Source organism: Monodon monoceros, unplaced genomic scaffold, assembly GCF_005190385.1.
Source record: "Monodon monoceros isolate NGI ecotype Baffin Bay Population unplaced genomic scaffold, NGI_Narwhal_1 Super_Scaffold_1, whole genome shotgun sequence".
NCBI lineage: Eukaryota > Metazoa > Chordata > Mammalia > Artiodactyla > Monodontidae > Monodon > Monodon monoceros.
Genome location: NW_021703765.1, coordinates 58,341,890 through 58,354,217, shown reverse-complemented (window position 1 = coordinate 58,354,217; position 12,328 = coordinate 58,341,890). Strand labels below are relative to the sequence as shown.

Here is a 12,328-nt window from a genome sequence, read left to right as displayed (position 1 = left end):
GAGGGGAAGCGCTTTATCTAAAACCCAGCAGGCAGCCAGTGTCGGTCGGCGTGGAGACCCAGGCCCAGGCCCACTGTGCTCGTCCACTGCGTTCCTAGTTCATCTCCCCATCATCTCCTCTTTTTGTCCAGGACGGGTTGACATCTAAAGGAGTCAATGTCATTTTTTTAAAATCCTTATTAGAGACTGTTTGGTCGCCTGCGTGTTCCCCCCTCTCATTGCCCGACCCCCGTGTTGGCCATATGGCTGTAACGTGCAGTCAGGGTGGCCCCTCCAGAGCACTCGGGGCTTGGTGGGGGAGCTATAACTCCAGGAACCTGAAACCCTTTAATGGTTCCATGAGAACCTCGAATTCCCTACTCCCACAGGGGAGCCCAGAGGTAGCTCCACTGTCCTGAATGGTTTCCATTTCTGCCCCATGGTCACTGACTGTGGGCGTCTGACTGTGTGGCCAACACACAGCAGGTCCCCTAGTGCAGCCACATGTGACGTTTATTCAGGAAATCAGCCGTCCAGTATCACAAGGGTCAGCCGGGTCACTCATGCTCAAGCTGAAGATTAGCGCCCCAGGAGCCTCTGTGTCAGGCACTTTGGGGGGAGTGTCCCTCTCTGGGATTAAACTCTGCATATGGACTGCAGTCACACCTCTGTCTGAGCTCTGTTGGCTGCATCTCCAGTACTGTGATCACCCAGTAGCAGCTCAGCCCTAACTCTGCCACCCTTCCTCCCTGATTGTCAGGTGACAGGAGCTGAGGATTTCAGCCGATGGGCTCTCGCCCTCATGACATCCGCCAACACCTAAAACGTGATCTGAAGAAAACCATTCATTAGGCTCAATGAACAGTTAACAGACAAAATGGCCCTGCCACTGCTGGATTTCCTTTGTTGTTGCCTTTTACCATTTTGTTTCATTTTTTTGATGTTGGTTTATATCCAGTTGCATATCAAACCAGCATCTCTTCTCCAAGCCATCTAGTTTGGTTCAACTGAATATCACTCAGAAAATGGGATGGAAAATTCAGTTTGTTGTGGTCAGTCCTGAGCTTCCCTCTTTCCCTTTGGAGACTGTGTTTAAAAAAAAAAAATGACATTTTTATATAGACTTTACATGAGCAGATATTTCTGTGTAACCAGTTTGGCTACAAAATGCTCTCAGTGAACTCAGAATTGGGCGGGGGGCTGTGAATAAAACATGTTTCCTTTCATCAAAAAAAAAACTCAGTTGTAAAACTATGAATTCTGCTCTGTGAGAGAGAGGTCGGGACTTGTCTTTATTCTAGTTCCCTGTCCCACCCAGAGAGCGACATTTCCTCATTTATCAGCTGTTATATTCTTTTCAGCCCAGTACTGCTGTGTTTTATCTTCCCTTTTCTGTCCTGGAGGCCCTGCTGCGATGGTCGCTGTCCGTGGTGCTGGAGTGGCGTGTGGTTTGCTGCATGGCGGTGTCTGGGTCGCTGACCGTGTGTGACTCCTGTTCCAGTGCTGTTTTAACACTGTGTCTCTGTGACTGTTTGCGCTGCTAGCTGCTACACGGAAGCAACCATGCTGTTCTCAAGGCAGTCCACCCTTGATGATTTAGATGGACCAGAAACTGTTCCTAAAACAAGTGAGCGCGCTCGGCCCGGGCTCCGTAAAATGCTCAGCATGGATGTGTCCTCTTCGTCGGCTGAGAGCACCAGCTTAGCCTCCAGGTGCTCACACGTGCATGCGTTGTCCGTAACCGTGTCACCTCCCGCCTGGGTCATTGCACAAATGAGTTCTTGTGACCTGTGTGTTTCTGTTAATTTTTATTTTAAGAATGTGCATGACTAACCAAAGCATAACCACTGCCCTTCCTGGGATACAACTGGTCGTTCCCAGGACAGCATTCTATTAAACTAACTGCTCTTTGGTTTTTGTCTGTTAGGAGTTTCTTAAAAATCCTACTATAAACATTGTCCTTCATTTTGTAAGTATTTCACACTTTTTATTTCCAAAGGAACAAGCATGTTTCCTCCTTGGTTGAGGGCTCAGGTAGGTGGTCCTCACAGGGAGAAATGGGTCAGGAAGGGCAGGAAACTTTTTCTCACGATTTCATCCAAAGATCCATGAAGTAGGGGAAAAAAAATCCCCAAATCCCATATGTAGTCACATTTGGTTGATACAGAATGAATCTGTCCACGTTTTATACGCATAATTAACATAAAAGTCAGGATATATTTTACCATTGGTTTTTTAAAAAGAATATTATTGTGCAGTAGAATATATCACCTTTGTAGACCTTAACTTGTTTGGTTTGGAAACGATTACTTTGGGCTTAAGTTTTCTCATTAAATCCTATGATAAAACAATAATCATTGAGAAATGAAATTACTTGCGTAAAAGCCACAAGCTCTTTTTTGAATTGCCTTTGAAAAGTCAGCAGGAGCACAGAAGCATGAGCGGCATTGTGCTTATCCCGACACCAAACAACCTACCCAGATAACCCAATCCAAAACTAATGTCAACGTTGGCAAATCAGGGGGGTGTTAAGTCCTTGTTGCCGGCAGCTATGTATCTCAGTTCAGAGCTGCAGGAGGCTGGTGCCTGGTGTTTCTGGGAATGCCATGGCCATTTGAGATGTCTTCTGGCTGGCACATGCTATGCCATTCCACTCTGTTGATTCCTGAATGTACCAGGATTTGCTGAATCCCTTTGGGGCCAGACCTCATTTAAAACCACAGAGAGCGTGCCTGTGGTCGTTTACGGTCCCACTGGAAGTTAGACCAGGTGTGGGGCTGGCTCCAGTGGTCTGAAAACTCAGTGGGGTGATCAGTCAGTTTCACGGCCATGTCTAATCAAGGTAAGTCTTAGCCAAAGGCTGGCTGTCTTGGTGTTCCGACAGCCTTCTAACTGATGTGCACGCTTAGAACCAAAGCCCTGGGGACGCTGAAGACCCCTGAGTTAGGATCAAGAGCTCATACAAATGTGGTTCTTCAGTCTCAGGGCTCGGCCAAACGCATTCATTCATTCATATGTGTGCTCCAGTGTCCGTGACAAGAGAATGGGTACAGTCTGCGCATTTGAGCATCTCAGTGTTTATGTCCCCAGCTGCGCACACGTGCCGTTCAGATAGCAGCACCTTCTCAGAGTCTAACAGATTATCGCTCTACACCCAGCAGACTCTGCACCTCTAGATGACTTTTGCCCCCTCCCCTTCAGGGCTGGGTGTGTCGAGGTAGACAGTATAGAAAGCACGCTTTGAATTTCACGGCTCTCTGCTGTATTTCATTTCCAGCTTTTCCTGCACAGACCTGGCAGGGAAAGTTAGAAGGACAGGAGGGATGCAAAAGAGAAGAGAAGGAAGCAAAAGTAGAGTGAAGATAATGGCAGAGGAGCTCATGAAAAAGGAAGCTGGAAGGGGAGCTGGTAGCGGAAAGCTGTTGGGAGGAGAGAGAGCAGGAGGGCAGCCCGAGCTGGAGACTCAGCCCTGGGGAGAGACCCTCAGAGCAGACAGTGGTGGGCGGGGCTTCCACATGCCAGGCGGTGGGGAGGTGGTAAGCACTCAGTCAGATGTAAGAGGCACCAGTGAGAAAAGGCAAAGGATGGAAACACAGGGAGAAGCAAGCATGCAGGAAGTGTGCCGTGTGTTATAAAGCATGCCATTGTCTTGCCAACGGTCCATCATTCCTGTCCTCCCCTTACGGATCTGGGGTCCACTGAGAGTAGAGTGTATCTTGGCTAAGACCTGCGGACCCAGCCAGCTGAGGCTTCTCGTTTCCGTGAGCACCTTTCTTTAAAATCCGTACACTGGGAGGTGAGCTGTGCTCACTGTGTCTTGATTGGAAATAAACACCAGGCCCCGTGGCTGGGAAGCTTGATGGGATTGAAAACCTCTGCTCAGGAGGGTTTAGCACCCTGGGAGCCGCAGCCCAGCCCACCGTCTCTGCGGACCAGACAGATTATCCAGACAGAGCAAAGCCGATGGAACACGAGGGAGCGAGGGGGCGTTTCCCCCCACGTGCCTGGATGCGTGGCTGTGGGTGCCCTCGGGAGGGCGGGGAGTGGGATGCTGAGACCAGGTGGTGCCTGTCCCTGTGTCCCGACAGTGAGCCCACGCAGTGCACGATGCTGTACTCGCGCCAGGGGACCACAGAGACCATAGAGGAGGTGGAGGCCGAGCAGGATGAGGAAGTGCCTGAGGATACCCAGTCCCCGCAGGACCCCATGCAGGACAGCGAGGTGGAGGCCCCGCCGTCCTACAGCAAGGCCGTCAGCTTGGAGCGCCTGTCTTTTGACTCCCGGGACGACTCAGGGGGCCAGACCCACATGGCGGTCAGCCCCGACGACAGCCGCTCAGACCGCCTGGAGGCCAGCATCCTGCCACCCCTGACCCATGAGCTGACGGCCAGCGAGCTACTGCTGAACAAGTAAGAGCCTCGGCCACAGCGAAGGCCACAGCCGGGAGTGTCCCTTAGTGCCCGCTGGGCTGCTGGGCGCAGAGACCCACGTGCAAAACGTCCACTCGGACGTTTAGAGGCAACGTGCTGCTTTCAGTACTTCCTGCACCGCAAGTAGGAGCCAACTTGGTGCTTCTACCACTGAATCGTGCAACCAGCAAAGTGTCTGTAACAGACATGAGTGCTCACGTCTCTTTATTTATTTATTTATTTATTTATTTTTGGCTGCATTGGGTCTTCATTGCTCCACGTGGGCTTTCTCTAGCTGCGGCGAGCGGGGGCCACTCTTCTTTGCGGTGCACGGGCTTCTCATTGTGGTGGCTTCTCTTGTTGCAGAGCACAGGCTCTAGGCGTGTGGGCTTCAGTAGTTGTGGCTCACGGGCTCTAGAGCGCAGGCTCAGTAGTTGTGGCTCACGAGCTTAGTTGCTCCGTGGCATGTGGGATCATCCCGGACCAGGGCTCGAACCCGTGTCCCCTGCATTGGCAGACAGATTCTTAACCACTGCGCCACCAGGGAAGCGCCTCATGTCTCTTTCTGTAGCACAATATGAGGTTGACGCCACAAGACACCTGGGGACCCGGGAAGCAGGGAGGGACACCAGGGTCACACCAAGAGGAAATCAGTCATCTGGGGGAATTAAGACCCACGTAGCGTCACGCTGCTTATTCTAACAGGATGTTCCGTGACGATGAGCTGGAAGAGTCGGAGAAGTTCTATGTCGGGCAGCCCCGCTTCCTGCTGCTGTTCTACGCCATGTACAACACGCTGGTGGCCCGCTCGGAGACGGCGTGCTACTTCGTCATCATCCTCAACCACATGGTCTCCGCCTCCGTGGTCACACTCGTGCTGCCCATCCTGATCTTCCTCTGGGCCATGCTGTCCGTCCCCCGGCCCAGCAGACGCTTCTGGATGATGGCCATCGTCTACACAGAGGTGGGCCTCGGGCGGAACTGGCCTGCCCGTCACAGGGCATCACTCTGGGTGGGCCTGCCCGGCTCCAGACAATTTCACATAAACAGTCAGTGAAACGGATATTCTTAGGTGGACACATGATTATAACCAACAGTTACCTGGTGCCGGTAATTATATTTATCTTTTCACATTTCACACCTCACACCGCATAGGGGCTAATATCATTCCATCTAACAGGTAAGGAAATAGCCTCACTGAGATTAAATAATTGCCCCGAAGTTACCCAACTAGCGAGTGGCGGGGGAGGCCTTTGAGGTCCGGTGTCTGCCCTGTGGTTTCAGCCACCAAGACGGTAAGTGAAAGGCAGACACAAGCACGGCCCGGGGGCCAGTGCAAAGTCAGTGAGTGGACATTGGATCAGACAATACAGTGAGCACTTTGAACAGTTCGATGCAACATGCGTTTTTCCCATTTTTAAACCTAAAGCCAATTTCCACACATCAAAACACACAGTCACATACCCACCCCCTTAAAAGTCTGAATAACAGAAAAGGAGAATTGCCACCCCGTTTTCATCACCCGTGAGGGGACAAGAGACACTCTGTCCAAATATACGAACCTGCTTTTCTGCCCTGCCCTGTTGTGTACGTAGCAGTTCACAAATTCCCATGGCAACCATAAAACTGGGAGTAAAAGGGAGGCTCTCACAGACTTTGCTCCTTGGGCCATCACGGTTCTTTGTCATCTTAGGTTTGTGAAGAAGCCTCATTTTCTTACCTGGCTCAGAAGGAAAGTTTTCACTAACAGTGGAGCTGTAATTGCTTCTTCAAGGGTAGTACTCATCATGGTGTAGAGTTAGAGTCTAGAAATTTTATAGGTTTACAAGTAATTCAACAGCAAAATTAAAACAAAGTCGTGTATTAAATCATCTCCAAAGTATTCATTTTAAAGTATTGCTATCATGCATCTTATTTCCATAATAAAAATAAAAAATGTGAAGCCAAATACATACCCATGACTTTAATTAGTCTGTCTAAATAATGGCTCTTAAATATTACTTCCATTGCGTAACTTGGTGATCGGGGCATAAGCGACTCCCTGTTTGGGGCCTGGAGATTCTCCCCAGCGCCTCTGCAGGAGGAGCTTCTTACCCCGGCTTGAGGTAAGGGCAGGTTCTAGGAATGTGGAGAAGGGAGAAAGAGCCGCTGGTGCACAGCTTTCGTCTTGAAATGAGATCTTCCCGATTCAAAGCGGGGCTCTCCATTTTCTCTGTCACACTGAGGTGTTGTTGACGTAAATTCCCTCCACAACCCAGACTTTGGGCCACAGCTGGGGGCTCTGCTGGGCAAGAGGAAACAACAGAAAGTTTTAAAAAATGGTCGTTCCTGTTTCTCAGTGGTCGCAGGTTCCTGTGGCAAACTGATGAGTGGAAACGGAGAATTGCCTACAGTTCAAAACCATACCGTGTGGGCGGGCGCCAGTGCAGAGCGCGGCGGGCGTGTGGCCTCGTGTAGCCGGGGTGGGGGGACTCGTCAGCACAAGGGGGTACGTGGGAAGGAGAGAAGTTCGGCAAGGACGAAAGCAAAGTGAGTCCAGTCCTTGCGAAGAAACGAAGGCGTAAGACAGCCCGGCGAGCACGGGACGGACGGGCCATGATGGGGCTGCAAGGAGGCTGGAGGGGCGGGCAGCAGAGGTGCCCAGGGATGCCTGTCCACGGGGTATGAGCTCAGCACTCGGTCACTTGGATTGAAGGAGTTGAACGGGACACGACTCCGTCAAGTGTGTGTTTTAGCAAGTTTTCATAAAGTGGAGGCTTGGAAAACAGCCGGGGTGAGAAATATCACGGTCCGGACCGATGTCACCGCAGGGGGGCTGAGAGGAGGGGGCAGAGGAGCAGGTTCAGGAAGGGACACCGGGTGGGGTGCAAGGGGGGTGTGGCTGGACTCTGGCTTCTGTGTGGGTACCCAGCGTGCTGGGTGCAAGCACCAGGGTAAGGGACGCAGGGCTGCTCTTCACAGAGGCTCGACTTTGGGAAGAAGTGTGAGAGGAGGAGGGCTGAAAGGGGACTCTAGGTCAATGGAGGACTTGTAAAACTATTTTTATTGATGGATTATGTGTAATGAATTAACCCCTGATGACACAGACGTTGGATGATGTTTCAGTGTCCATCTCTGCAGACATCTCCACGTTTGCACCGTGAGCTAGTTACCAGCACAATTGGCAAGATTTTGTTTCATTCACTTTTATTTCTTGAGGACTTCCAGTGAGCAATAAAATGGTGAGAAGAGAGAGAAGAGAATAAAGTAATATCGTGTACAGTGAGCCTGTGTGGTTTGCTCCTAAAGATTACAAATTAAAGCAATACCGTAAAGTATAAAGATCTTCCTGTTCTTGTTGGTTCTAATTACCATAGTTAATAGCTGAATACTTGTATAAATATCTAATTGAATCAGTAGAAATTAGCCAATTCCTCAACAGTAGCAGAAGTCATTTAAGCCGAGTCAGAAGTAAGCTAAATGGCCCTGATGTATCCGTAGTCAAAGGCCCTGGAGGTGGGCTTCCCTGATGGCGCAGTGGTTGAGAGTCCGCCTGCCGATGCAGGGGACACGGGTTCGTGCCTCGGTCCGGGAAGATCCCACATACCGCGGAGCGGCTGGGCCCGTGAGCCATGGCTGCTGAGCCTGTGCTCCACAACGGGAGAGGCCACAGCAGTGAGTAGGCCCGCGTACCGCAAAAAAAAAGGCCCTGGAGGTGAGATTCTGCGCTTGTCCTAAAGTCAGAGTCTGAGAATGAGAATTTGTTATTCCACATGGTGTGTGCATTCCCAGCAACAAAACTGAGACTTTTTTCCCTTAATTTTTTTGTATCACTGTTTCTCCTATAGAACTATTCTTAAAAGGACTCGTTTTTTAAAAATTTCTATCATCTGTGTGCAGGTGGCAATTGTGGTCAAGTATTTCTTCCAGTTTGGGTTCTTTCCCTGGAACAAGAATGTGGAATTGAACAAAGACAAGCCTTACCACCCACCCAATATCATCGGGGTGGAGAAGAAGGAGGGCTACGTTCTCTACGACCTCATCCAGCTGCTGGCCCTCTTCTTCCACCGGTCCATCCTGAAGGTACTGCCCGTTCACAGCCCCTGAAAGATTCCCGAGAACCCGAACATTGGGATCGCGTGGGGCCGAGGGTCCGTGGGGTGGGGTCTGTGTGTGTGCTCTTTTTTCCTTATTAACAGACAGTTGTGTCCATTTCATTCATTTTCTCCAACACTGTGTGCTCAATAATGGAGTTTGTAATAAATCAAGGGGAAATTTTCCCGTTTCTACCCTGGGCTGAATACAGCCTAATTAACCCAACGCCCGAACGGTGAGCAGTTCTTACCTCCTGATCCACGGCAGATCATCAGGGAGCTGCAGTTTGGGGTCTCCTCTCCATCCTGACCTCGGCCCACCCGCTTCTAGTAGCATTGCTTTTGTTGTAGTTTCTTTTCGTGAAACCACTGGCTTTAGTGAGAGACCGTGTACGTGATGGGCCCGGGAAGCCCAGGGCTGTGCTCCCAGGGAGCACAGCCTGAGAAAGCCATTCCCTCGTTGCTCTGGGAAGACCTGTCTACAGAGTGACCTTCTCGGGATCAGTAACTCCTGTCACCCCACTGAGCATCTGTGGGGCTTTTTCTTCTCACACACTGTGAATTATAAGCTAAACTTGTAATATGCCACTCAACTCTAAAACTTAGATATTGATGTGCCTATGGTCACAGTCTTACTTTCCTTCTCTTATTTTAACCTTGTCTCGTATAACGTATTTTAAATTCATTTTATCAAGTAGTATCTTTATTCGTTCCTTTTGAGAACAAGCTTGGCCTCAGTTAATGCATACACACACATACATGCACACATACATGTAACAGTATGTTCAACTTCTGTCCTATTCAGTGGGCTGTTTCAAACAGGCTTTCATGGTGTACCATGACCAAGACCTTTACTCCGCCTTTTGTCACCTTGCAAACTGCAAGTCCCTAACCCTTCACTTGGCGGGGGGTGGCTTACCTGAGTCATTGGGGCGTGGTGAGTTTGCAAAGGTATTTATCCACAGGCACCCATTAGCCAAAATAAAATTTGCTTAATTTTTCCAGTTCTTCTGATGAATATGGTAATTACCTGAATGTAGCCAATTGACTAATTCTTGACGAACATATTAATAGATGTTTAACCTTATCTTTTTAGTTCTAGAAATTAAAGTTTTAAACTTCAGCATTTAGTATAATTTTGGCCGCTTCCAATTTCTCTTGCAAATTCTGAATCCTTTTGCGTGTCATTTTAAGAAAATTATAAAACTTTAGATATTTTTATTACTTTTTCATCAACATTCAAATGGTTTAACAGCTATGATTTTATATTTAAAGCACAGGATAAATGAAATGTTCGGGTTTCATATTGGTACACTTACTCTGATTTCTTCTTTGAAAATGTCTTATATACAGTGAATATATTTGAGGTACTGTAATGCTGAAATTTTGGCTGATGGTATGAAAAATGCTTTTGTAATGATAAATCCTTTCATAAAAAGACAAAACTATCCTACAGCTTTTGAAAAAATAAGCCTTTTGACAATGCTGCTTTGAAATCCAAACAATTAAAAACTATGTGCAAATTTCAAAAGTGGTCAAAATTATCCTATTTATATGAATCACTATAATATTATAAATAATTGGAAGAATTAACAAACCTAAATAAATATGCTACTAAGAAAGCAGTGAAAGAATCCAAATATGTTAATAAAATGTTAACAAAAGACAAAGCCACTTCTAAAATGATTTGCAAGAAATCAGTATACACTGAAAAATCCCATTATGAGCACCTAAAATGTCTGTTATAAGAATACATTCATTGAACGTGTTTAAGAAATAATATATCTATACATAAATATTTAAGAATAATCTGTAAATTAGGTGACTCTGTCTTTGGATGAATGGATCGTTCTCCGAGTTGGTTTGGCAAATGCGCCTGGAGCTCTTATTCTCTACAGAGTCAGACGGAGGACTGGACGGGGTCCTGGGGATAAATGCTAGCCTGGCAGCCAGGGTGCTCAGGGGGTGGACAGCTCACTGGGCAGCTTCGTCCAAGGTCAACACCAGGGCGACTTGTGGTCCACGTAGCATCTCATTCCAGGAAAGTCCTGCTTCCTCAGCCCTCTCTTCTGCAATCCTCCCTCCTGTCCTTACCGGCCCCCTTTATCCCACTTCCTTGAAGCAAAAACCAGGCTCTGCAGGATGCATCACAGACTCTCACACGTGGGCCAGCATTGTTGGAGTAGAGTATTTGCAGGTCTGTTCCTGGGTCAGCCGTGGTGATCCCAGGTGATCCCAGGATTCAGGTCTTGTGGTGCAGGCTGGGGGAGGAGCAGCACCGTAATTCCAGTACAGATATCTGGTGAGCACGGGGCGGGGATCAGTTCACCCATGGTCACTTCAGCTCGGTACTGCCGGTGCACGCTGTCAGCACAGCAATGTGTGCTGGAAAGCAATTCCGCTCAGGGAACCAGCTGCGTTGATTCTGCTTGACTTCCACCCCATCATCTGTCTCCATCTCCACTGAAGAGCCAAATGCTATGGTCTGTGCCCACCGCCTCCACTCTGCTGGGACCGTTGGAAAATTATAGATGATACTCTTTCTTAGAATCCTTTGCACTGCTTTGGGTTTCTAATCTTTTTTTAAATTTCAGTTTTATTGACGTATAATCGATGTATAATTGACAAAGTTTTTTTGACGTATAATTGACAAATGAAATTGTAAGGTATTCAAGGTGTACATGTAGTGATTCGATAAACGTATACATGGAGCAAAGGCTCTCTCCCTCCGGTTAATTAGTGCATCCGACACCTCCTCACCTGCCTCTCTGTCTTTGTTTGGTGACAGCATTTAAGTTGCACTCTCGTAGCCAGTTTCCGCTGTGCAACAGTGTTGTCAGCTACAGTCGCCCTGTGTGACGTTTATCCTGAGGGACGCTCTGGTGGCTGGGATGTCGTAGGGCAGAATCCCAGCCCCCTCCCCGGAACGGCGGGCTGAGCTGCCCCTTCCTTGCCTTCCCAGTGCCACGGCCTGTGGGACGAAGATGACATCGCAGACAGTGGCTCTGACGAGGTGGGCTCGGACGACGCGCTGTCCCTCAGCCACGGTAGGAGGGGTTCCTCCGACTCCCTGAAGTCCATCAACCTGGCCGCGTCCGTGGAGTCGGTGCACGTGACCTTCCCCGAGCAGCCGGCCGCCATCAGGAGGAAGCGCTCCAGCAGCGGCTCCCAGATGTCCCAGGGCTCCAGCTTTTCCTCCAATAGGTCCAAGAGAGGTATCTGTCACACGGTGTCCCCAGGCTGAACCATTTCCCTGGTTCCAGTGGGTCCGGGGCAGGGGAGTTTGTTGGGTGCTGTCGAGGAGACAGATACTGTGATGTGAAAAGAATGTACTTTGCAACCAGACAGACGGAGTTCCGAGTCCGGGCTGAGATGTGTGTGTGGTCCGGGGCGATCACATCACTATCCAGGGTGTCTGTCTGAGTCGTCCCCGGGACGAGGATTTCAGGTCGTGGAGAAAAGTGGCCAGCACGCCGCCTCGTACCTAGTGGGTGTTGGATACAGGGTAGTTATAAATCATATCCAGAGATTCTGCTGAGTATAAATCACGATTTATTTTGAAAATACATTTTACTCAATGGGAACTTTTAGCCAAACCTTCTTAGTTATTTCCTAAGCTAGTTATTAATTTCTTACTCAACAGCCAGTAATAGGAAAGTACATATGCGTTCCAGTTGCCCCTCTTGGGGTAAGTGGGCTTTTGTGTTGGTAGTGCTTCTGTCTGAAGCCTTCCAGACACTCTGTATTCATCAAGACGTTTTTCAGGCAGGCACTGGCAGGTCATCTCATATTTGTTTTACAGTTAGAGAAATTTGGACCTGAAGAAAGGCATGGGTCCTGGACCCAATCTAGAAAACCCGCAACAAA

The 12,328-nt window shown here is 48.8% G+C and overlaps 1 protein-coding gene across 1 annotated transcript in view; it reads left to right on the top strand.

The window, feature by feature from the left end:
- The window catches only part of PIEZO2 (piezo type mechanosensitive ion channel component 2), a 330,011-nt gene that overhangs the window by 297,448 nt on the left and 20,235 nt on the right, over positions 1-12,328 (top strand). The window contains exons 36-39 of the mRNA XM_029230410.1: positions 4,068-4,388; positions 5,094-5,352; positions 8,268-8,450; positions 11,424-11,676. Coding sequence (XP_029086243.1) covers positions 4,068-4,388; positions 5,094-5,352; positions 8,268-8,450; positions 11,424-11,676 — 1,016 coding nt within the window. The remainder of the gene's footprint in view (positions 1-4,067; positions 4,389-5,093; positions 5,353-8,267; positions 8,451-11,423; positions 11,677-12,328) is intronic.